The sequence below is a fragment of the Chiloscyllium punctatum genome, chromosome 6, assembly GCF_047496795.1.
Source record: "Chiloscyllium punctatum isolate Juve2018m chromosome 6, sChiPun1.3, whole genome shotgun sequence".
NCBI lineage: Eukaryota > Metazoa > Chordata > Chondrichthyes > Orectolobiformes > Hemiscylliidae > Chiloscyllium > Chiloscyllium punctatum.
Window position 1 is genome coordinate 5,478,936 of NC_092744.1, and position 26,065 is coordinate 5,505,000.

Here is a 26,065-nt window from a genome sequence, read left to right on the forward strand (position 1 = left end):
TTCTCTGGAAGTTCATTCCACACATGAACCACTCTCTGTGTAAAAAAGTTACCCCTCAACTCCTTTTTAAATCTTTCTCCTCTTGCCTTAAAAATACACCCCATGGTTTTTAACTCCCCCACCACTGAGAAAAGACCCTTGTCATTCAACCTTATCTATGACCATCCTGATTTTGTGTTCTGTAAGCAAATAAAGAAAGATAGACTTAATTTGGAAAAGGAACATATTTTTTGTTGCATGCTTTCATGGAAGTATTGCAATTCAAATCAATTGCAGGATGAAACTTTCCGTTATCTAAGTTCCGAATGCAATGCAGAATACCCTGATGCTATCCAGACAGATGGGGTACAGAGACAAAATCTATACTTTATGAGAGACAGATACTTACTTGATTTGAATAGATACTCAGCGGCAATCTGTAATAATGCTGAGCTGTTATGCCAATGTTGATTGCCTGCCCACATCTTGTGCTAACAACCCAACTGGGGGTATCAACTATCTACTGCAGTTGTTCCTCACTAACAGAAGTAATTCAAAATCTGTTACCTCCTTGGTACTATCTGGTGTAATGCTCAGTGTTAACAGTGGTAGGCATAATTAATGTGACACCTTACATTGCTGTTGTCATTTCAAGTTGTGATTAAAGTACATTTAGAAATTTAACTTTTAAAAATTCATCTAGCGATATGTTCTAATTAGCAAAGCTTTCCCTTCACCCGTACTGTCATTTCCTCGTCTTCATTACATACTTGGCACTGCGTTCTATATTAAACACTGCTGAATTGTGATCCTCAATGGCAATGGTGTCAGTGCAGTCAGCAGAATCTCCCAGACTATTAGCCTAGGAGAGAACTCCTGCTGTTGTTATTCTCTGACTCCTATTGTTCTGTCAACTAACAAAAGGTGCTGACACCTTCCTCTGAGTGGAGAAGTATCCAACCTGCGTTTGGTCACTATCTGATGACAGAACTGGGTTTAGAGATTTTGTCATGAGTTTAGGATTGTATTCCACTTTGAGAAAGCTTTGGGGAGTAAAGAAAGTTTTTATTTTAAAATGGCCTACTTAGGAAATTACCCTGCTTTGTCCTCTTAAAGCCCAAAGTGGGTGACCTTCTATTCGCCTACTACTGTGATAGTTTTCCCCAAACACATATCCTGTTATTGCGGCCATGTTAAACTTCCCATTACACTGCATGTAACAGCAGCTGTCATTGTGCCATCAGCTTAGCTTGGATATGTGGCTTTTAATTCCATCACCTATTGTTTACAGTGAATTGTTGAGGCTACATCACAGATGTGGGTTAAGTGCAGTAACCAAGATTAAGTGATAAAGTTGGGGTGAGTCCACTTGTACACTTACGAAGAGACTCTCTTCCACAACTAGTGAGCACCAGAGAGGCTGGAGCTCAACAGCACCTACCAAACTCTTATTTTAGTTCAATCTGATAAGTTTTGTTTAAAGTTTTGTTACTGTTCCCCTTTAAGGGGGGGTGGATCATTATTTAACTAGGTTCATTGAATTTATTCAGAAATCAGACCACACCAACTGTAACTTGGTGTCATGTGGTTTGTGACTTTGTCCACCCCAGTCCAACAGCAGCACCTCCACATCATGGAATTTACTGGTTTAGGAGCAGGAGGAGGCTACTCGGCCCTTTGAGACGGTTCCACCCTTCAATAGGATCATGGCTGATCTGGTTGTGATCTCAGTTTTTACTGACCATCTCGTAACCCTCCACTCCCTGGTTTGTCAAAAATCTACAAAACTCAGCCTTGAATAAAAATAAAGACCGTTCTAGCACTAGCTTCTGTGGAAGAGAAATTGACCCCCTTATTCTTTAACCAGGCCTTTTGTTATAGTCTCTCCAACCTCGTGGTATCCATCCTGTCCAATCACTTCCAGATCTTTCAATAAGATTACCGCTCATCCTTCTAAACGCTGTTGGGTATTGGTCTAATTTGTTCCCCAAACAGCTTCTGGTTTAGTGGCAAAGTGGGGGTGTGGGTGGGGGAACTGATTGTATTAAATACTAATTTTAAATGACACAACAGGTTTCTGCTTCCTACCTGAGCAGTTCATGTTTCAGCTCCTTCCACTGCCTGAGAAATATGAGATCTGCTGGAAATCAGTGTCCGACTTGCACCTCAGGGCCCTGCTTGTCAATTCTAAAGATTTATTGCGCCTGATTTACTGCATCCGTTGCTCCCGATGTGGTCTCCTCCACATTGGAGAGACCGTGCACAAAAACACGAACCAGTTCAAGGAGCATTTATAGTCCATACGCTCTAATCAACCCCACCTCCTGGTCGCCATCCATTTCGAGTCCCCCTCCCACCACCCTGATGTCATGTCCATCCTGGGCCTCCTCCACCATCAACACAAGACCACACACAAACTGGAGGAAGAACATCTCACCTTCCGCCTCAGGAGCTTACAACCATACGTCAAACATAGAATTCACCAGCTTCCGAATCTCCCCACTGCCCCCAACTCATCCTAGGCCCAGCCCTTCCTCTCCACCCAGCCCCCTTGCCCTGTGCATACCGGTCCATCTTCCTTCCAACCGCTCCACCCTTTCCACTGAGGCTCGGGTTTGTAATGGGTTGTCCTCAAGGAATTAGAGTCGTGGGTTTGTAATAGATTATCCTCAGGGGGTTAGAGTCATGGGTGTGTAATGAGTTGTCTTCAGGGGATTGGAGTCACGGGTTTGTAATGAGTTGTCTTCAGGGGATTAGAGTCACGGGTTTGTAATGAGTTGTCTTCAGGGGATTAGAGTCATGGGTTTGTAATGTGTTGTCCTCAGGAGATTAGAGTCACGGGTTTGTAATGGGTTGTCTTCAGGGGATTAGAGTCACGGGTTTGTAATGAGTTGTTGTCCGGGGATTAGAGTCATGGGTTTGTAATGAGTTGACATTGGAGGATTAGAGTCATGGGATTGTAATAGATTATCCTCAGGGGGTTAGAGTCATGGGTGTATAATGAGTTGTCTTCAGGGGATTGGAGTCACAGATTTGTAATGAGTTGTCTTCAGGGGATTAGAGTCACGGGTTTGTAATGAGTTGTCTTCAGGGGATTAGAGTCATGGGTTTGTAATGTGTTGTCTTCAGGGGATTAGAGTCACGGGTTTGTAATGAGTTGTCTTCAGGGGATTAGAGTCATGGGTTTGTAATGAGTTGTCTTCAGGGAATTAGAGTCACGGGTTTGTAATGAGTTGTCTTCAGGGAATTAGAGTCGTGGGTTTGTAATGAGTTGTCTTCAGGGGATTAGAGTCATGGGTTTGTAATGGATTGTTGTCAGGGGATTAGAGTCATGGGTTTGTAATGAGTTGACATTGGAGGATTAGAGTCGTGGGAATGTAATGGGTGATCCTCAGAAGATTAGAATCACAGGTTTGTAATGGATTGTCCTCAGGGGATTAGAGTCACAGGTTTGTAATGGGTTGTCTTCAGGGGATTAGAGTCATGGTTTGTAATGAGTTGTCTTCAGGGGATTAGAGTCATGGGTTTGTAATGGATTGTCCTCAGGGGATTAGAGTCACAGGTTTGTAATGTGTTGTCTTCAGGGGATTAGAGTCACGGGTTTGTAATGAGTTGTCTTCAGGGGATTAGAGTCATGGGTTTGTAATGTGCTGTCCTCAGGGGATTAGAGTCACTGGTTTGTAATGGGTTGTCTTCAGGGGATTAGAGTCGTGGGTTTGTAATGAGTTGTCTTCAGGGAATTAGAGTCATGGGTTTGTAATGGATTGTTGTCATGGGATTAGAGTCATGGGTTTGTAATGAGTTGACATTGGAGGATTAGAGTCGTGGGAATGTAATGGGTGATCCTCAGAAGATTAGAATCACATGTTTGTAATGGATTGTCCTCAGGGGATTAGAGTCACAGGTTTGTAATGGGTTGTCTTCAGGGGATTAGAGTCATGGGTTTGTAATGAGTTGTCTTCAGGGGATTAGAGTTGTGGGTTTGTAATGAGTTGTCCTTGGGGGATTAGAGTCATGGGAATGTAATGGTGATCCCCAGGGAATTAGAGTTGCAGGTTTGTAATGGATTGTCCTCAGGGGATTAGAGTTGTGGGTTTGTAATAGGTTGTGGAAGGAGATCCACCTTGGCAAGATCATTCAGGATATTATAAACTTCGACAAACCAGTCTCATTTTTCTCAACTCCTGTGAAAATAAACTCAGTCTGTCCAACCGCTCCTCATGAGACAACATGCTCATTCCAGGTTAGGTGAATTGGCCATGCCAAATTGCCCATAGTGTCCAGGGATGTGCTGGCTAAGTGGGTTAGCCGCATGGTTATGGGGTGGGATGCTCTTCAGAGGGTCAGTATGGGCTGAATGGCCTGCTTCCACACTGTAGTGATTTCATACAAGGCCGATTTTGTTGAGATCATCAGAACACTGATGCCAGGCAATGCTCTCAGTTGGGCACCAGTACTGGTACGGCAAGGCATCACTTCTCATGTTCCCGCAGATGGTTATTTAAAGACGAAGAATGAAACAGTGAAGTTAGAGACTCAAACAGAGAGCCAGTGCAATGTTCAGCTGGCAATCTCACAGAGGGAGAGATATAGGCATTGCTGTGTCAGGTAGAACACCAGGAAACTGTTTCAGAATGAAAATAACTCTGCACAATTCTTCAGGCTCACTGCCTTTATTCCTGATGAAGGGCTTTTGCCCGAAACGTTGATTTCGCTGCTCGTTGGATGCTGCCTGAACTGCTGTGCTCTTCCAGCACCACTAATCCAGTATTTGATTTTCAGCATCTGCAGTCATTGTTTTTACCTACACAATTGTACAAGGACCTAGTTATGGTGCAAGAGTAGTCTCCCTACCCTGGGTCCTGGAGGCCCATGTTCAAGTCCCAGCTGCTCCACAGGGGTGTAATAACATCTCTGAACAGGTCAATTAGAAAAATAGACAAATCCCTAATAGTCAGAGACGTTGGGCCATTACATGTGGACGTCACATCACAGGCAGTCCGAGCTGGAGTGGTGGACAGCACATATCAATGACTGTCACTGGATTGGAGCTGGAAATCTCACTCCAGCTTGACTCTGGCATCCAGCTTTAACCGTATTCGGGTCAGCATTGGGAAGATCCCAAAGGCAGCAACTTCTCTCTCCATTGGCCGACTCATGAGTTTCTGCCGAGCTGCACTCATGCTAGTTTAATTGTTTGTAAATGGGAGCAAGTCAAGTTATGCTAGTTGTGCATGTTATCTTATATTAGTTATACTAGTTATACATACTATTTTCCACTCTTGCTCTCGGTCCTACCTCCCATCCTGCCCGAGGACTGGGAAAGTTTAGCACAAAGCGTCTGTTGTTCTACACAAATGCAGCATTGGTGACAATCTACTTTCAGGGTCACTCATGTCACAGAATGGTTACAATGCAGAACAAGGCCATTTGGCCTCACAGCGCCAGGGACCCGGGTTCGATTCCAGCCTCAGGAGACTGTCTGTGTGGAGTTTGCACATTCTCCCCGTGTCTGTGCAGGTTTCCTCCGGGTGCTCCGGTTTCCTCCCACAGTCCAAAGATGTCCCAAGAGGTGAGGGGAATTGGCCATGCTAAAACTGCCCGTAGTGTTAGGTGCAGGGGTAAATGTAGGGGAATAGGGTGGGTGTATGGGTCTGGGTAGATTATTCTTCGGAGCGACGGTGTGAACCTTTTGGGCTGAAGGCCCTGTTTCCACACTATAGGGATTCTATAGGGATTCTTTGTCCGTGTCATCTCCCTGTCAGCCAGTGCCCCTGCCTTTTCTCTCTCTCCCTGCACACCATTTTGAGAGAAACATCCAATTCACTCTTGAATACCAAGCAGTACATTCCAGGCACATGCTACTCACCAGGTGAAAAGGTTTATCTGTCACATCATCCTTGCTCTGTTTGCACATCGCTTTCGACCCTTTGCATTGCACAACACGATTTTTGAATATAAGCAATGTCTCATTGTGATAGCTGGTAATGACGTTTGTGAGAGAAAGCGAGAGGGCCTGGGAACCAAGGGACTTTGGAAGCCGATGGGAATGTGACATTTGAAACTTAAACAGCTTAGCCAGGATTGTATTGAATGGCAGCATCATCTTGAGGGGCCGAATGGCCTACTTCTACTCCTAATTTGCATATCCATGTGGGTTGACCATGTGATGGCTGATAATGAATTAATTGAAAGGGGAGGGTACAGTGGCTGGGGTGAAACGGAAAGCAGTCATGGTAGTTCCAATGATTGCTTGTGCGATCTATATGTAACACAAGTGTTTACTTGGAGGTCTCTGGAGGGTTTGTTTCCAGCTAATCTGGTATCAACTGTTCTGAGTCATCTCTAGAGCTGCCCTTTGTCTCAGGTTTTACAATGCAGTGTGCGAGGGAGCCAGGCCAAACCCCCTTCAAATATATCCAGGAGATAGCCCACACCCTCACTTCCATCTTATTTAAAAGCAAGTGTCAGCTGCTGTGTTCCACATGTAATTCAATTGGCTACACTACTCGGCTGGAATGAAAACACATTCTATTCTTACTATATAGTTGATATACAAACACAAGAAAGAAAAATTGATTGTACTTTAACTCTATTGGAAAACTTAACAGAAGAGTAGATTATTTAACTACTAATAGTAACTGTTCCAATATAGTAACATCCCATAAACACACCCTTGGCAAAGGCAAATTCAGTAAAATTACGTCTCACAGGCAATTCTCCAGTCCAGGAAGAAAGAACATCAAGAGAAAGTTCTGGCAGAAAGAGAGAAAAGAGAGAGCACAAGTGTTTTGCTGTCGCAGGGAGAGATGTAATGGCAGTTTCAAAACCCCAAAAACTACTGAAAAGTAAACTTAAATCCTGGATCTTTGGGAGCCTGACCGTACCCATTCAGGCTGCTTATATTGTTCCAATTTGTTTTTAGAATCCCAAGGCCTCACAAGCTGTTTACTTTATTGGCTTTGAGCAGACCATGTTTCATAAAAAAATAGAAAAGATACACCTCTTAAAGTATTGTCACCACTGTGGCCAAAGCGTCTGGTGATATGATAAGATCCAGGAACTTGACTCAACTGGGTGTTGAGATTCTTAAAGTTACATCACTCTTAAAGTGATAGTACTAGCGATGATGGAATTGAAAGTCTGAAACAAGGTGGGTGCAGTGGGAAAGCAAAGGGCTAAGGAATACAATGTGAATGTGTGGATAGGGCTCATAAGTGCCACTTGTGTAAGAAATGGGAAGGGAACTATTGACAAATATGTTTTCTTTGTAAGTCCCAGGCTGGTGTACAGTTTCTTGCAATGGATACCTGGTCAACTTCATGTACCCTGTTACTACCAACCAATAGAAAAGAAGATTGACTATAGAGGAACCTTGATTATCTGGCATTCAATTATCCAAACAATGTATTCCCTGCCCATATCTTCTGGAATATTGTGTCCAGTTCTGCTCACCCTGCAATAGCAAGGATACTATTCAATTGGAGAGGATTCAGAAAAGATTTACCAGAGTGTTATAGACTCATAGAGATGTACAGCACGGATACAGACCCTTTGGTCCAACCCATCCATGCTGACCAGATATCCCAACCCAATCTAGTCCCACCTGCCAGCACCCGGCCCATATCCCTCCAAACCCTTCCTATTCATATACCCATCCAAATGCCTTTTAAATGTTGCAATTGTACCAGCCTCCACCACTTCCTCTGGCAGTTCATTCCATACACGTACCACCCTCTGTGTGAAAATGTTGCCCCTTAGGTCTCTTTTATATCTTTCCCCTCTCACCCTAAACCAATGCCCTCTAGTTCTGCACTCCCTGACCCCAGGGAAAAGCCTCTCCCTGTAGCTCAGATCCTCCAACCCTGGCAACATCCTTGTACATCTTTTCTGAACCCTTTCAAGTTTCACAACATCTTTCCGATAGGAAGGAGACCAGAATTGCAAGCAATATTCCAACAGTGGCCTAACCAATGTCCTGTACAGCCGCAACATGACCTCCCAACTCCTGTACTCAATGCTCTGACCAATAAAGGAAAGCATACCAAACGCCGCCTTCACTATCCTATCTACCTGAGACTCCACTTTCAAGGAGATATGAACCTGTACTCCAAGGTCTCTTTGTTCAGCAACACTCCCTGGGACTTTACCATTGAGTGTATACATCCTTTGTCAGGATGGGCTTTTGCCCGAAACGTTGATTTTCCTGCTCCTCGGTTGTTGCCTGAACTGCTGTGCTCTTCCAGCATCACTCTAATCTAGACTCTGGTTTCCAGCATCTGCAGTCATTGCTTTTACCTAGTGTATACATCCTGCTAAGATTTGCTTTCCTAAAATGCAGCACCTCGCTTTTATCTGAATTAAACTCCATCTGCCACTTCTCAGCCCATTGGCCCATCTGGTCCAGATCCTGTTGTAATCTGAGGTAACCCTCTTTGCAGACCACTGCACCTTCAATTTTGGGGTCATCTGCAAACTTACTAACTGTACCTCTTATACTTGCATCCAAATCATTTATGTAAATGACAAAAAGTAGAGGGCCCAGCACTGATTCTTGTGGCACTCCACTGGTCACAGGCCTCCAGTCTGAAAAATAACCCTCCACCACCACCCTCTGTCTTCTACCTTTGAGCCAGTTCTGTATCCAAATGGCTAGTTCTCTCTGTATTCTGTGAGATCTAATCTGGCTAACCAGTCTCCCATGGGGAACCTTATCGAATGCCTTACTGAAGTCCATATATATCACATCTACTGCTCTGCCCTCATCAATCCTCTTTGCTACTTCCTCAAAAAACTCAATCAAGTTTGTAAGACAGGATTTCCCACACACAAAGCCATGTTGACTATCCTTAATCAGGTAAAAACAATGACTGCAGATGCTGGAAACCAGATTATGGATTAGTGGTGCTGGAAGAGCACAGCAGTTCAGGCAGCATCCAAGGAGCTTCGAAATCGACGTTTCGGGCAAAAGCCCTTCATCAGGAATACAGGCAGAGAGCCTGAAGGGTGCAGAGATAAATGAGAGGAGAGTGGGGTTGGGGAGAAAGTAGCATATTCTTGTAGAGAGAGGAGGAAAACGTCTTCAAGGCAGTCCTTTCCTTTCCAAATACATGTACGTCCTGTCCCTCAGGATTCCCTCCAACAACTTGCCCAACACCAACGTCAGGCTCACTGGTCTATAGTTCCCTGGCTTGTCTTTAACGCCCTTCTTAAACAGTTGGACCACGTTTGCCAACCTCCAGTCTTCTGACACCTCACCTGTGACTATCGATGCTACAAATATCTCAGCAAGGGGCCCAACAATCACTTCTCTAGCTTCCCACAGAGTTCTCGGGTACACCTGATCAGGTCCTGGGGATTTATCCACCTTTACCATTTCAAGACATCCAGCATTTCCTCCTCTGTAATCTGGACATTTTGCAAAATGTCACCATCGATTTCCCTACAGTCTATATCTTCCATGTCCTTTTCCACAGTAAATACTGATGCAAAATACTCATTTAGTATCTCCCCCATTTTCTGTGGCTCCACACAGAGGCTGCCTTGCTGATATTTGAGGGGCCCTATTCTCTCCCTTTCCTTCATGTATTTGTAAAAACTTTTTGAATTCTCCTTGCCAAAGCTACCTCATGTCCCCTTTTTGATTAGATTAGATTAAATACAGTGTGGAAACAGGCCCTTCAGCCCAACAAGTCCGCACTGACCCTCCGAAGAGCAACCCACCCAGACCCATTCCACTACATTCACCCCTGACTAATGCACCTAACACTATGGGCAATTTAGCATGGCCAAGTCACCTAACCTGCACATCTTTGGACTGTGGGAGGAAACCAGAGCACCCGGAGGAAACCCACGCAGACACGGGGAGAACGTGCAAACTCCACACAGACAGCTGCCCGAGGTGGGAATTGAACTCAGGTCTCTGGTGTTGTGAGGCAGCAGTGCTGACCACTGAGCCACCATATCACCCTCCTGATTTCTCTCTTGAGTATACTCCTACTTCCTTTATAGTCTTCTAAGCATTCACTTGATCTCTCCTGTCTATACCTGACATATGCTTCCTTCTTTTTCTTAACCAAATTCTCAATTTCTTTAGTCATCCAGCATTCCCTATACCTATCAGCCTTCCCTTTCCCCCTGACAGGAATATACTTTCTCTGGATTCTCATTATCTCATTTCTGAAGGCTTCCCATTTTCCAGCCGTCCCTTTACCTGTGAACATCTGCCCCCAATCAACTTTTGAAAGTTCTTGCCTAATACAGTCAAAATTGGCCTTTCTCCAATTTAGAACTTCAACTTTTAGATCTGGTCTATCCTTTTCCATCACTATTTAAAAACGAATAGAGTTATGGTCGCTGGCCCCAAAGTGCTTCCCCTCTGACACCTCAGTCACCTGTCCTGCCTTATTTCCTAAGAGTAGGTCAGGTTTTGCACATTCTCTAGTAGGTACATTCACATACTGAATCAGAAAATTGTCTTATACGCACTTAACAAATTCATGCTGGAAATGGAGGGTTTGAGTTATAAAATAGACTGGATAGCCTGAGACTTTTTTTCACTGAGGTGTAGGATAATGAGGGGATGACCTTATAGAGGTTTATAAAATCATAAGAGGCATGGATAAGGTAAATAGCAAGGGTCTTTCCCCTAGGGTGGGGGAGTTCAAAACTAGGAGGCATTTTTTAAAGTGGAAAGAGAAAGTTTTAAAAAATATATGATGGGCAACTTGTTTACATAGAGTTTGGAATATTGCATTCAATTCTGATATCCCTGCTATAGAAAAGATGTTGTGAAACTTGAAAGGGTTCAGAAAGGACGTTGCCAGGATTGGAGTGGATTGAGCTATAGGGAGAGGCTGAATAGGCTGGGGCAGTTTTCCCTGGAGTGTCAGAGGCTGAAGGGTGACCACATAGAGGATGGGATAGGATAAACAGATGCCCACCTGGGCTGGGGGGAGAACAGAAATAGAGGGCATAGGATTAGGGTGAGAGGGGAAAGATATAAAAGGGACCTAAGGAGCAATGTTTTCACACAGAGGATGATACGTGTATGGAATGAGCTGCCAGAGGAAGTGGTGGAGGCTGGTACAATTACAGCATTTAAAAGGGTCTGAATGTAGGTTTGCCCACTGAGCTGGAAGGTTCATTTTCAGACATTTCGTCACCATACTAGGTAACTTCTAACCATACAGTGAGCTTCCGGACAAAACACTGCTCGTGTTTCCTGCTTTGTATTTATGTGTTTGGGTTGCCTTTGGTTGGTGATGTCATTTCCTGTGGATACGTCATTTCCTATGGTGATATCATTTCCTGTTCTTTATCTCAGAGAGTCGTAAATGGGGTCCAAGTCAATGTGTTTGTTGATAGAGTTCTGTTTGGAATGCTATGCTTCTAGGAATTCTCGTGCGTGTCTCTGTTTGCCTTGTCCCAGAATGGATGTGTTGTCCCAGTCGAAGTGGTGTCCTTCCTTATCTGTGTGTAAGGATACTAGTGAGAGAGGGTCATGTCGTTTTGTGGCTAGTTGAGGTTCATGTATCCTGATAGCTAGTTTTCTGCCTGTTTGTCCAATTTAATGTTTGTTACAGTCCTTGCACAGTATTTTGTAAATGACATTAGTTTTGTTTGTTGTCTGTATAGGGTCTTTCAAGAGCTGCTGTTTTAGTGTGTTGGTGGGTTTGTGGGCTACCATGATGCCAAGGGGTCCGAGTAGGCTGGTAGTCATTTCCGAGATGTCTTTGATGTAGGGGAGAGTGGCTAGGGTTTCTGGACATGTTTTGTCTGCTTGCTTGGGTTTGTTGCTGAGAAATCGGCGGACTGTGTTCATTGGGTACCCTATTTTTGAATACAGAGTATAGGTGATTTTCCTCTGCTCTGCGTAGCTCCTCTGTGCTGCAGTGTATGTTGGCTCATTGAAATAATGTGTCTAGATTAGAAAGGTGCTGGAAAAGCACAGCAGTTCAGGCAGCATCCGAGGAGCAGTAAAATCGACGTTTCGGGCAAAAGCCCTTCATCAGAAATACAGAGAGCCTGAAGCGTGGAGAGATAAATGAGAGGAGGGTGGGAGTGGGGGTGGGGAGAAAGTAGCATAGAGTACAATAGGTGAGTGGGGGAGGGGATGAAGGTGATAGGTTGGGGGGAGGGTGGAGAGTCTCTTTGTTGGCTACGTAGAACAGTCGACCTTCCATAATTACACTAGCACCACTCCCCACCTCTTCCTCCGCTACATTGATGACTGCATTGGCGCCACCTCGTGCTCCCGCGAGGAGGTTGAGCAATTCATCAACTTCACCAACACATTCCACCCTGACCTTAAATTTACCTGGACCATCTCTGACACCTCCCTCCCCTTCCTGGACCTCTCCATCTCCATTAATGACGACCGACTTGACACTGACATTTTTTACAAACCCACCGACTCCAATAGCTACCTGGATTACATCTCTTCCCACCCTACCTCCTGCAAAAATGCCATCCCATATTCCTAATTCCTCCACCTCCACCATATCTGCTCCCAGGAGGACCAGTTCCACCACAGAACACACCAGATGGCCTCCTTCTTTAGAGACCACAATTTCCCTTCCCACGTGGTTAAAGATGCCCTCCAACGCATCTCATCCACATCCCACAATTCCGCCCTCAGACTCACCTTCCACCCTACCAACCTTCGCATAAACCAAATCATCCGCTGACATTTCCTCTATCTCCAAACGGACCCCACCACCAGGGATATATTTCCCTCCCCACCCCTTTCCGCCTTCCGCAAAGACCGTTCCCTGGTCAGGCCCACACCCCCCAACAACCCACCCTCCAATCCTGGCACCTTCCCCTGCCACCACAGGAACTGCAAAACCTGCGCCCACACCTCCATCCAAGGCCCTAAAGGATCCTTCCATATCCAAAGTTTTACCTGCACATCCACCAATATCATTTATTGTATCCGTTGCTCCCGATGCGGTCTCCTCTACATTGGGGAGACTGGGCGCCTCCTAGCAGAGCGCTTTAGGGAACATCTCCGAGACACCCGCACCAATCAACTACACCGCCCTGTGGCCCAACATGTCAACTCCCCCTCCCACTCAGCCAAGGACATGAAGGTCCTGGGCCTCCTTCACCGCTGCTCCCTCACCACCAGACGCCTGGAGGAAGAACGCCTCATCTTCCGCCTCGGAACACTTCAACCCCAGGGCATCAATGTGGACTTCCACAGCTTCTCATTTCCCCTTCCCCCACCTCACCCCCGTTCTAAACTTCCAGCTCAGCACTGTCCCCATGACTTGTCCTACCTGCCTATCTCCTTTTCCACCTATCCACTCCACCCTCCTCCTTGACCTATCACCTTCATCCCCTCCCCCACTCACCTATTGTACTCTATGCTACTTTCTCCCCAACCCCACCCTCCTCTAGCTTATCTCTCCACCCTTCAGGCACTCTGCCTGTATTCCTGATGAAGGGCTTTTGCCCGAAACGTCGATTTTTCTGCTCCTCGGATGCTGCCTGATCTGCTGTGCTTTTCCAGCACCATTCTAATCTAGACTCTGATTTCCAGCATCTGCAGTCATTGTTTTTACCTCATTGAAATAATGTTTTGATGCAGCTTCGTTTGTGGGTGTTAGGATGATTGCTTCTGGACTACAAATAGTACTACAGAAAAAGCAGACAAAACACGTCCAGAAACTCTAGCCACTTTCCCCTACATCAAAGACATCTCGGAAATGACTGCCAGATTACTCAGACCCCTTGGCATCCTAGTAGCCCACAAACCCACCAACACACTAAAACACCAGCTAATGAACTTGGAAGACCATATACAGACAATGAGCAAAACTAATGTCATTTACAAAATTCCATGCAAGAACTATAACACACACTACATTGGACAAAAAGGCAGCAAACTAGCCACCAGGATACATGAACATCAACTAGCCACAAAACGACATGACCCTCTCTCACTAGTATCCTTACATACAGATAAGGAAGGACACCACTTTGACACTGGGACAACACATCCATTCTAAGACAAGTCAAACAGAGACATGCACGAAAATTCCTAGAAGCATGACATTCCAACCGAAACTCTATCAACAAACACATTGACTTGGACCCCATTTACCACCCCCTGAGAAAAAGAACAGGAAATGACATCACCTCAGGAAATGACATCACCAACCCAAGGCAACCAAACATATAAATAGAAAGCAGGAAACACCAGAATGCTTTGTCTGGTGGTTCATAGAAGATATTACCTAGTATGGTAATGAAGCATCTGAAACTGAACCTTCCAGCCCAGCGAGCAAACCTAGATCCAGAACCTCAACCTGAGCTACAAATCTTCTCAAAACGTGCTAACATTTAAAAGGCATCTGGATGGGTAATTGAATAGGAGGGTGTAGAGGGATATGCGCCAAATGCTGATAAATGGGACTCGATTAATTTTGGATATCTGGTTGGAATGGCTGAGTTGGACCAAAGGGTCTGCTTCCATGCTGTACATCTCTATGTCTCCCATAACTCTAGGGTGGATTGTGTGTGGAGTTAACTACTAGAGAAAGTGGTGGGCACAGGTACAGTTGCAACATTTAAAAGACATTCAGATGGTTCATGAATAGGAAAGGCTTTTAGGGTTATAGGTCTAAATCAGGCAAGTGAGACCAGTTTAATTTGGTAACATGGTCGGCATGTATTAGTTGGACCGAAAAGTCTGTTTCCTGCTGTATGACCATATAACTCTATTGAGCTAGAAATGAAAGGGTAACAGAATAGGAAAGGAATAAAGAGAACCAGCAAGACAAAGCTAGCTAAGGCAAGACAGAGCATACATTGTGTGTGATCACCTGGGAGATGGATATACACTTTGGTCTGTGTAGGTTGCATTCCAATAGGTAAGTCAGTTTCCACAGACTGACTGATACATTTAACAAAAGTATATCTGCTTGCTGCCTTTTCTTGGCTATTTGGGGAAAAATGCAAAAAGAAAAATACTGTTTCAAAACAATTTCCTGCTGTTTTTTTCCAGCCTCTCACACGTTTGGGCAACTCTAAGGATCCAGATTTATAATCGTGTTAATGACTGCAAATTGCACCCTGACCACACACATCCATTACAGAACGATCAGTTTTAGCCCTCAAATTACAGCAATTCAACATCTGGACCTATTGACAAAAGCCACCTGAATCTGATCCACTTGAGTGTCAGCAATTACCATGAATTGTGATGTTTTATCCCAAATAACAGGAATCTGTATCAGCTGCCACTTGTCAATAGGCCCAGATGTTAAATTGATGCCAAAAATTATAGCTCTATAATAGACATGTAAGGTCACCATGAAACATTTACATAGTTGTTAATTAAAATCTTTAGATTTTCCCAAAAGACATGCCATTTTAAGATGTGTTTCATTGTAAAATGTGGACAAAACAATTTTTAAAAAGTTACTACATATTCATAGCTCATTCACTTGTTGCATGTAACAAATAATTATCTCTGATGTCTTCTCTTTGTTTACAATATTCCAGCGAGTGTGCATTCTTGACAAAGCACTGACACATGTTTTTTATTCCCCATAATGTGAGCAATTCTTAAAAAACAGGGCTGTCATAACAAATTCCATCAAATTAGTCTGGTATTTCATGTTCTTTCCCTGTGATAAGTATATACCAATCTCTCTGTAACCACAATGGTCAAAATGCTTCCACATTTCAATCACAAGATTTTTGCCAATTGTCACAAAGCTGGTCCCTTTTTTCTAAAAGCTGTTTCTTTTCTCAAGATTTGAAGATGCCGGTGTTGGACTGGGGTGTACAAAGTTAAAAATCACACAACGCCAGGTTATAGTCCAACAGGTTTAATTGGAAGCACACTAGCTTTCGGAGCGACGCTCCTTCATCAGGTGATAGTGGAGGGCTCCATCGTAACACAGAATTTATAGCAAAACATCACACTGTAAATTTTTACTATACATTCTGTGTTACGATCGAGCCCTCCACTATCACCTGATGAAGGAGCGTCGCTCCGAAAGCTAGTGTGCTTCCAATTAAACCTGTTGGACTATAATCTGGTGTTGTGTGATTTTTATCTTTTTTCAAGGGTACTATGTCCTTGGTTTTTCTCAGAAGGGTTGTAAATGCTCCCGGTGTCGATTAGACTGGTTTGGTACAGAGATTAAAGGGCATTGAAAGGCATTTTTGTTTATATGTAAACAGATGAGACTTCAGGCCAAAGTGGTCATGTTTTAGAAGAGACCTGTATAAAGAGAGGGGAGTGGTCAGCTCTCGAGCTGAGCAGTTCAGTTCAGAACTGGTTAGGAATTCAACAATGAGCTGTGTGGAATCTCTCTCTCTCTCTCTCTCTCTCTCTCTCTCTCTCTCTCTCTCTCTCTCTCTCTCTCTCCCTTCTGCCCTTGTAAGCATCTGTTTCATTTATACTTAGTTTTAAGGGAGTTTCCTTTTTGGGACTGTTGTGTATAATTAAGTCTAGTTTGATAGGCTGAATTCAGTATGGGTTCTTTATTCTGTTCTTTGTATTTCATTGTGTAATTTTGTGAATAAATGTCTGTCTGTTTTCAAACCTAGTCGTCAACCTAGCTAACTTACCCCGGGTAATTTTCACTCTGCACTTATGAAACAAATTATAAAGTTATGGTCTGGGGTTGCCTGCTCAAGAGTGTTTTGAGTGGTCTGGCCTAGTCCATAACACAATTGCAAGGTATCTCTTCTGGTGTCTGTTTCGCTTTTTGAAGAAGTATCCTTCGGCCTTCTCAATGCTTGTCCTAATTTCTTGTTAAAAGACTGTTCACACTCTAAATCCCTATTGTCAATCGGCAACTTGATGATAATGTAAGAACTAGGAGCAGGAGTAGGCTGTCTGGCTCTTTGTGCTTGGTTTGCCATTTCATAAGATCATGGCTGATATTTTCATGGACTCAGCTCTACTGCCCACTCTCTCACCATAACCCTTAATTCCTTTATTGTTCAAAAATCTCTCTCTCTTTGCCTTAAAAACATTCAACAGGGTAGCTTGAGCTTCTTCACTGGGCAGGGAAGTCCACAGATTTACAACCCTTTGCATGAAGAAGTTCCTGCTCAATTCAGTCCTAAATCTGCTCCCCCCTCTTCTGAGGCTATGCTCCCCAGTTCTAGTTTCACCCACCAGTGGAAACAACCTCCCTGTTTCTATCTTATCTATTCCCTTCATAATTTTATTTTCTGTAAAACTCCCCCCTCAACCAACTTGGGTCATTGATCAAAATGGCTTTCAACTTCTCAAATGATGCCTGACACAGCCCTGGCAATGACATTTTGACATCCCTTTGGAGAAAACCCCTCAGTAGGTTAACTAGAGTACTCCAATTTGGTACAAACCACATATCTTTCCAAAATCTCCTGACTTCTTATTTAGTTTTAGGGACAGGGGACTCCACTAATACTAGTGCCTATGCTGTTTCTGGCGCACAAGTCCTCACCTTACTACACACCTTGGGTAGGTTACAGGTAGGTTCTTCTAAAACATGATGGTTGCGTTTCTGTGCAACCTCGCTTTATAGAAAAGTTGCACTTTAGGAACAGTATTTTAAAGTGTTGGCGATGTAATCGCGTTACAGCCAGCACACATTTTAAAAGTTTGCACTTTAGAAACAGTGTCCCCAAATTGTTAAGCGTGTCACAGCAAATTTGTGCTAACGAAATAAGCGTTACAGCAGAACGACCTGTACTTACACCTTTGCAGGTTAACTGTTGGCAAGATTCATTTCCTAAACGAAGTTTCCAGATATTCCAGGTAGTCCTGCCCGGTGCCACAGTATACAGTACATCACGGCAAACTGCACATTTAGGAACACTGGCTACCACTTCAATCATCAAGCTCTGGAAAGTAGTTGAATAATGTTTAGGCCAAATCCCCCATGTGGCATTGCAAATGGCCATCTGGTGTGACAAAGGTGGGAATCTCTTTAGCTCTAGTTGTTAAACAAACATCATTTTAGCAAATCTATTGTAGTAAGAAATCTGATACTGCCAACTTTGACAACATAATCATTCAAATGAGAAAGTAGGCAGGAACCTTTCTGCATTGACCTTTCTCTAAATGATGCAGAATCTAATTGAACTATCAGGATTATGCAGTACTAAGGACATCCACCTGCTTTTCCTGGGTTCAATCAATGGTTTTCCAACAATGTGTTGGATTTCTGCTTTCACCTTTATTTATTTATTTATTTTGTGGGATGTGTTGCCCCCTGAGAAGGTGGGGGTGAGCTGCCTTCTTGACCCGCTGCAGTCCACCTGCTGTGGGTTGACCCACAATGCCCTTAGGGAGGAATCCCAGGATTTTGATCCAGTGACAGTGAAGGATATATTTCCAAGGCAGACAGTGAGTGGTTTGGAGAGCTATTTGCAGGGGGTGGTGTTCCCATGTCTCTGCAGTGCATCTTGGCCTTCAAGATGGAAGTCATCCTGTGTTTGGAAGGTGCTGTCTAGGGATCTTTAGTGAATTTCTGCATTGAATTGCATAGATAGCACACACTGTTGCTCCTGGGTGCCAGTGGTGGAGGGAGTGGATGTTTGCGGAAGTGGTGCCAATCAAGAGGGCTGCTTTGTCCTGGATGGTGTCAAGCTTCTTGAGTGTTGTTGGAGCTGCACCCATCCAGGCAAGGGGGAGTATCCCATCACACTCCTGACTTGTACCTTGTAGATGGTGGACAGGTGCTTGAAGAGTCAGGAAGTGAGTTACTCGCCACAGTATTCCTCGCCTCTGACCTGCCTTTGTAGCCATTGTGTTTATGTGGTGAGTCCAGTTAAGTTTCTCAGCCTGTTTCTCTGGAACTAAGTGATTAAGATGTTGCTTTATGGGAATGGATTTTCCTACAGCTATGTCATTCATGGCTGATGTTGTACACCCCGGTTAATCCCATTAAACTACATTATATTTAGCAAGTAACTTAGTTAGGTGTTTGTTTACACGCCTCTAAACATAGAAGTGTCTGTCTAACTGTCCTAACAGGTCCGTGTTAGCTATCTAATAGTAGATGATTCAATGTCTAAACCTCCATTTGCTTCATCCTTACTATCCCTTGCATTTTCCACTCTCTTTACTAGCTGACATACCCAGACTGGTTTCTGCTCCTCCTGACAGTAATGTTTGACATTATCCATGTTGATCTAAACTGCCAATTACCAATCATTTACTAATTGTTTTGACGATCCTTTATGAGCTGTGCTGTCAATGGCTCACCTGATCAATACCAAACCCTCACTCCCCGGCATGAAGCGTTCTGGATTTGGAATTTTTGTCGGAATGTTCTTTTATACTTGTTTTGGATACTCAAAGGCATTCCCTAGCTTCTTGGCATATTCCTGTGTGCTGTTCCTGAGAAACAGACACATTGTCTAATGTGAATAACTCATCCTCAGTCTTAAAACTTTGGTCAATCTCGGTGGGCACCTCACTCCATGGTCATAAACAATTCAAAACCAATACAACCACCATCTGGTGAATGAAGTGAGGTTAATGAAGGAAATTCTATTCCACAAGGAGAAACCTGGTGTATTTCCTTTTTTCCTTTTCCAGTTATTAATACTCACTTCCAATTAAACAATGCCCTCATTGGATATTCCACTATGCCCCACGCTTTCAGTCAATGAAAGAATAGCCTAAACCTGTATTTTTTAAAAAATTTGTTTATTTGTGGGATGTGGATGTCACCGCCTGGGCCCAGTGTTTATTACCTGACCCTACCTGCCCCTTGAGAAGGTTGGGGTGAGCTGCCTTCTTGAACCGCTGCAATCCATGTGCTGTAGGTAGACCCACAATGCCATTGGGGAGGGAATTCCAGGATTCTGACCCAGCAACACTGAAGGAACAGTGATATAATTCCAAATCAGGATGGTGAGTGACTTAGAGAGGAACCTGAAGGTGGTGGTGTCTCCATGTATCTGCTGCCCCCTGTATCTAGATGGAAGTGGTTGTGGGTTTGGAAGGTCAGACCATGGACCATAGAAACATTCCTGTTTCTCCTGTAAGTTAAGGAATTCACAGGAGCATCCACACAAAGCCTGAGAATAATGTTTGCCCGAGCAACAAAATTGGGTCTGATTCACTGACTGCTCCTGCTAAGGAAGTAATGTATTTGTATCACTGTGACCTGGATTGATTCATTTCAACTCTTGGGAACACCATCTGCTTATAAATTGTATAGAAGAATATGAATTTATCATCTCAGCTGCCTTCCGGTCCAATACTGGAGATTTGCTACAATTTCAACAATCCAAGAGCTCTGTGTCCTGTGATCGTGTCCAAAGAATAAGAATGATCCAATACCTTGGCTGCACATTTCTTCCTCAGCCAATGCCAGTAAAAAAGGTTCTCTGATCACAGTTCTCTGCTGTTTGCAGAACATTGCTGGGAAGGAATATTTTCTTATACATTACATTTCAAATCTGATTCAGCGCATGCATTGCTTTGAAACCAGACTGAAATGAACAGTTTTGAGGAAGGGTAACTGATTTCTCTCCACAGATGCTGCCAGACCTGCTGGGTTTTTTTTCCAGCAACTTCTGTTTTTGTTTCTGATTTACAGCGTCTGCAGTTCTTGCAGTTTTCACATCAATTGGCCATGCTATGGTGTCCAGGGATGTGCAGGCTAGATGGGTTAGCCATGGGAAATGCAGGGTTACAGGGAGAGGGATCTGGATGGGATGATCATCAGAGGGTTTAGTGTGTGCTTGATGCACCAAATGGCCTGTTTCCACACTGACAGGATTCTGTGATGGTGCTGATCAGCCGTTGTAACAAACTTGCAATCAATGGATGAATTGGAATAGCCTTCATTTAAATCAAGATAATGACACTTGGAGGGTGTTGTACTGCAGGTCGAGAGTGGTTTTACAAATATAGTGTCACAAACCCACTACAGGCTAATATAACTGAGAACTGTCCTTCTCTGACTAAGCAGCCATTCATTGTACATGAAACACTGTCCCCCTTAGAAGTTCATGCTTCAGTAAGGTAATTACAGCTGCCACCAAGGTGTTGCTGTATTTTAGGAACAAGAGTGTCAGACAAATGGTCAAATAAGTCTTGCAATCACTATGGAAACAAATTGTTCCATGGTGCGGTTTGGAATTGCTGCCTGGTTTTCTCGCTGGGGCTGTTTCAGACACTATAACAAGACTTACTGAAGCAAAACAAATCCACTTCTTTGCCAGTCCCTCAGCTGACATTCCAATCCTTTAATAGGCTTTGGCAATGTTCAAACAGATTAAACAATTTTTCATTTAACAGAATTGTTTCTTTCAGTTATCAAAATGGCTTGGTAATTGGCTGCTTTTCCTGGCCTTTTGGAAGGTGCAGCACTCCGAGAGGCTGCATTATGGATTAAACCGACAGCTGGAGCCAGTCTGAGCAGCAACGAGGGGGACAGATAAAGAATAACTACAAGAATTTGCAATTAAAGTGCACCTTACATGTTAAAAACTCATCTCATGGTACTTCACAGAGGCGAAAGGCAACATGGAGGCGAGGTTAAAGGAGGGAAATTAACCAAAAACTAGTCAACAAGGAGGGTTAACAGAGAGCATTCAACCATCAGACTAGAAGATATAGAGGCATAACTAGCCATTTGCTTATAATATTCCAAATGCAGTCTGACCAGAGCCTTCTACAGCCTCAGCACTACCTTCCTGCTCTTGTATTCTAACCCTCATAAAATTAATTCTTAACATTGCATTTGCCTTCCTACCAACTGAACCTGCATGTTAACTAAGCAAATGCTGAAGTAGAGCTCCCAAGTCCTTTGTGTTTCAGGTTTCTGAAGCTTTTCCCTGTTTAGAAAATAGCCTATGCTTCCTCTTCCCACCAAAGTGCATAACCTCACCCTTTCCCACATTGTATTCCATCTGCCACTTCTTTGTCCACTCTCCCAGTCTGTCCAAGTCCTTCTGTAGCCTCCCCACTTCCTTAACACTACCTATCCATCCACCTACCTTTGCGTCATCTGCTGCCAATCCTTTATGCCAGAACCTTGCCCCAAATACCATGGGGCTCTTGATGTATTTAGCAGCTTCCAGTCTGGCACCTTGCTTTGTAGCAAGAAAGAAAATGGGAATAGCAGGGGAGCTTGGGGAGAGTAATCCAAAACATGAACTCAAAGCATCTGAAGGTATTTGTGGAAATGGAGAAGAAGACACACAAAAGGTTAGAATTACACAAATGGAGCATGTGTTTGCATGCAGATTCATATGCAGTTATAAGACAAAGCCAATTTGCATTTCTGAAGTGTATTCAACATAATTTTAAAAATCTCAAGGCACCCTATTGAGACATGGAAGTGGATTTTAGCATCAGATGAGCTGAGGCAGTCTGGAATCTGAGGTGGAACTGGGTATTCCTAATGGCTTTGCCTGTACTTGGTATTCAACTGCTCTCCCCTCACAAACCTAGTCAGGCCATTGTCAGGAAATGGTGGGCTCCCATCTGCTTAAACGCTGCCCACCATCAAGACCACCCCAGAGATGGGCAGGAAGTTCCTCCCAGGATAGTGGGGAAATCACACTAGGTTGGTTTTGGAATGTGAACCAGGTCTCTATCTCCCGCTCTGAGGAGGGGGTGGGTCTGCCTTCTTATTACCTCACTGTGGTCCTACTGTGCCCCATATGATGTTGGGCAGGTCGTTCTATGATCCTTACTGAACAAAAATGAAGGAATGTGTTCAGTTCTGAACAGAGTAGGACTTGGAGGGGATCTCAGATTTGATCAAACTTGACGGGGTTTTGCATGTCCTTGGAGGGACAGATTCTCAGTCCTGCTCTCAGGCTCCTGTCAAGACAAGCTTGACAGTGAATCTTCGAGATGGTGGTTACAGTGCGATGGAGGTTAACAGCTTTTGGGAACTGGGCTGAAATGGTGGGGGGGCGGGTGGAGGTCGACGTGTTATCTTCCTGTCAGCAGTAGGAGGGTGGATGACAACAGCCCCTCCCTTACACATCCACCCAAGATGCTGACTGCACCAATGAAAGGCACTGTTCTGCCCTCTAGGAGACCACCAGGTGAACCAGGGGAGCGTGTAGGTACTGGAGAGGTCCTTCAGTTTGGACACTGACCTGAGGACAGTCCCCAGCAGAAGCTCCCTGTGTAACTTCACCCATTCTCCCTTCCACCTTCCCATGGCAAGGGCCAACATGATTGGCTGCCATACTCCCAGCCCCCAGTTACCTGCTGGGAGGTTACTGTCTTTCCAAGGTGTCCTCTCCTTCCACTTACAGTGCCGAGCAGTGTCATAGTCACAGAGTCATAGAGACGTAGAGCCCGGAAACCGACCCTTCAGTCCAACTCATCCACACTGACCAGGTATTCTAAATTAATCTAGTCCCCTTTGCCAGCACTTGGCCCATATCCCTCCAAACCCTTCCTATTCATATACCCATCCAGATACTTTTTAAATGTTGCAATTGTACCAACCTCCACCACATCCTCTGGCAGCTCATTCCATACACGTACCACCCTCTGTGTGAAAAAGTTGCCCCTTAGGTCTCTTTTATATCTTTCCCCTCTCACCCTAAACCTATGCCCTCTAGTTCTGGACTCCCCGACCCCAGGGAAAAGACTTTGACTATTTATCCTATCCATGCCCCTCATAATTTTGTAAACCTCTATAAGGTCATCCCTCAACCTTTGATGCTCCAGGGAAAACAGCCCCAGCCTGTTCAGCCTCTCCCTATAGCTCAAATCCTCCAACATCCTTATAGATCTTTTCTGAACCCTTTCAAGTTTCACCACATCCTTCTGATAGGAATGAGACCAGAATTGCACATGGCCACATCTCCCAGCATGCTGCTGGGCTGCTTGCCCTCCAAATGACGAGAAGCTGCTGTGGGGGTCGGGCACCTGTCCTTTAGAACCTGCCTAATTGGCTCCTTCAATCAGACCACATCGCTCCTGGTTTTCCAGCCTATCATCAGGCCTTACACTGCAAGAATACAATTCAGCCCACAAATCAGAGGTGTAGCTGTAAATGTAAGCTACGATTAGTGCAGTGACAGAGGCTTCAAACACAGTGACTGTTTTCCTATGACTGGTGTCTAGTTTCTTGAAAGTTGTTAAGCTCTGGCTGTCCAGGCAAGTATTTGATTTGACTTTTGTTTGAAGTACACCTTTATTTTTCATGCCTTCAAGAGATGAGGGTGTTACTGGCCAACCCAGCATTTATTACCCATCTTTAATTGCCCAGAGGGCAGTTTAGAGTCAACCACATTGCAGTGGGTCTGGAGGATGGAAGCACTCAGAAAGATACTGGCAGGAAGGGACACTCTAGACAGCTATTGCATGTGCATAATGCACATGTGTAAAGGATTTGATAAAAGGAACTGCGGTCTTTTTAAAAATGCTTATTTATTCACAAGGGATGATTAGATTACTTACAGTGTGGAAACAGGCCCTTCGGCCCAACAAGTCCACACCGACCCTCTGAAGAGCAACCCATCCAGACCCATTCACCCCACACTACGGGCAATTTAGCACAGCCAATCCACCTAACCTTCACATCTTTGGACTGTGGGAAGAAACCAGAGCAAACCCACGCAGACACGGGGAGAATGTACAAACTTCACACAGACAGTTGCCTGAGGCGGGAATTGAACCCGGGTCTCTGGCGCTGTGAGGCAGCAGTGCTAACCACTGAGCCACCGTGCCGCCCATGTAGGCAACTATGGAAAGCATTTATTCCCCAAAGGGGATCAGTGGCCATTTAGGTTTTGTCCCTCTTGACAATGGTCTCATGGTCATGGTTAGATTTCTGTTGAATTCCAATTCCACCATGAGCCAGGGTAGGCTTTGAGCTCCTGCCCATTAGAAAATTACGTGGGTTCCGAGGTTAACAGGCCTGTGGTAATGCCCCTAGTCTGCCAGTAGGAGGGGCATACCTTTTATTGAACTTAACACCTCTCTGTCTGTTTCTTGTAACCTTGGTAACAACTTGTACACCAAGCCCCTATAAAAGTAAACAGAATAAATGGACAGCAGATTCCAATGGAGGGGGAGTGGGGCCAGTAGTAGAGTACTAATGTCACTGGACAAGTAATTCTTGAAGCCCAGACTAATGTTCAAGGGACATGGGTTCATACCCCACCCTGGTGGATGGTGGCATTAGAACACAATAAAAATCTGGAATAAAAATGCCAGCCTCTTGTAACTGTATAACCCATCTGTGTCCTTTAGGGAAGGAATCTGCCATCCTTACCTGGTCTGGTCTGCATGTGGCTCCAGACTCACAGCAATATGGTTGACTCTTAACTGCCCCCTGGGTAATTAAGGATGGGCAATAAATGCTGGTCTGTGCATCGATGCCCATATCCTGTGAATGAATAAAATAAATTGCTGAGCCACTGTATCGTTTGAACCAGTCAAGATTTTACGACTGCGGTTCCTTTCATCAAATTATTTGCACACATACTGTATATCAGCGGCATTCCAGGGTTGACCTGGCTGCAATCACTTGCCTGAAGCTCACAGCCTTTGTATTTGAGAGTATTACAGCACTGATTCATTCAGAGCATCTCCCTCACACAACATCAATGATTGTTCCCAGTTGTCTCTAGGGTGGCCAATAGTCCTTGTGGCTTCCTCCTCTCAGTCATTATAGTTTCAGGGGCGGTACATCTGAACCCTGTTTATTCACAGGGATTTACACTGTAGCTGAAGCAGCAACATGGAGGAAAGCCCAAGAAAATGTTCCCTCCCCCCACCCCTCCATTTTGTATGTCTAAGTATGGATATATATCCCACTCCATTTACCTGGCTTGTAGTTAAAATTCTTGTCTGTGATTCTCCTGACAGGTTTTACTGGCCTGGCGTGTGAGCAGAGGATCGATCCCTGTGCCTTGTTGCCATGCCAGAACAATGGGACTTGCTTCACCGATGGCACATCCTACAGTTGTAACTGCAGTCCTGCCTACACTGGACCTCTCTGCACACAGCTCATTGACTTCTGTGCCCTCAGTCCCTGTGCCCATGGAATCTGCCGCGGGGTTGGCACCAGTTACAAGTGTCTGTGTGCCCCAGGTATGAATTTTGCTCCTTTTCCGCATCACGGCACTGATA

The 26,065-nt window shown here is 44.5% G+C and overlaps 1 protein-coding gene across 4 annotated transcripts in view; it reads left to right on the plus strand.

The window, feature by feature from the left end:
* dner (delta/notch-like EGF repeat containing) overlaps positions 1 to 26,065 on the plus strand; it is a 293,020-nt gene that overhangs the window by 229,881 nt on the left and 37,074 nt on the right. For all 4 annotated transcript variants that reach the window (XR_011960841.1, XM_072571949.1, XM_072571950.1 and 1 more), the window contains one exon: positions 25,802 to 26,026. Coding sequence is in view for 3 of the 4 variants with exons in the window: in XM_072571949.1 (XP_072428050.1) it covers positions 25,802 to 26,026 (225 nt within the window). In the remaining variant the exon portion in view is untranslated. The remainder of the gene's footprint in view (positions 1 to 25,801; positions 26,027 to 26,065) is intronic.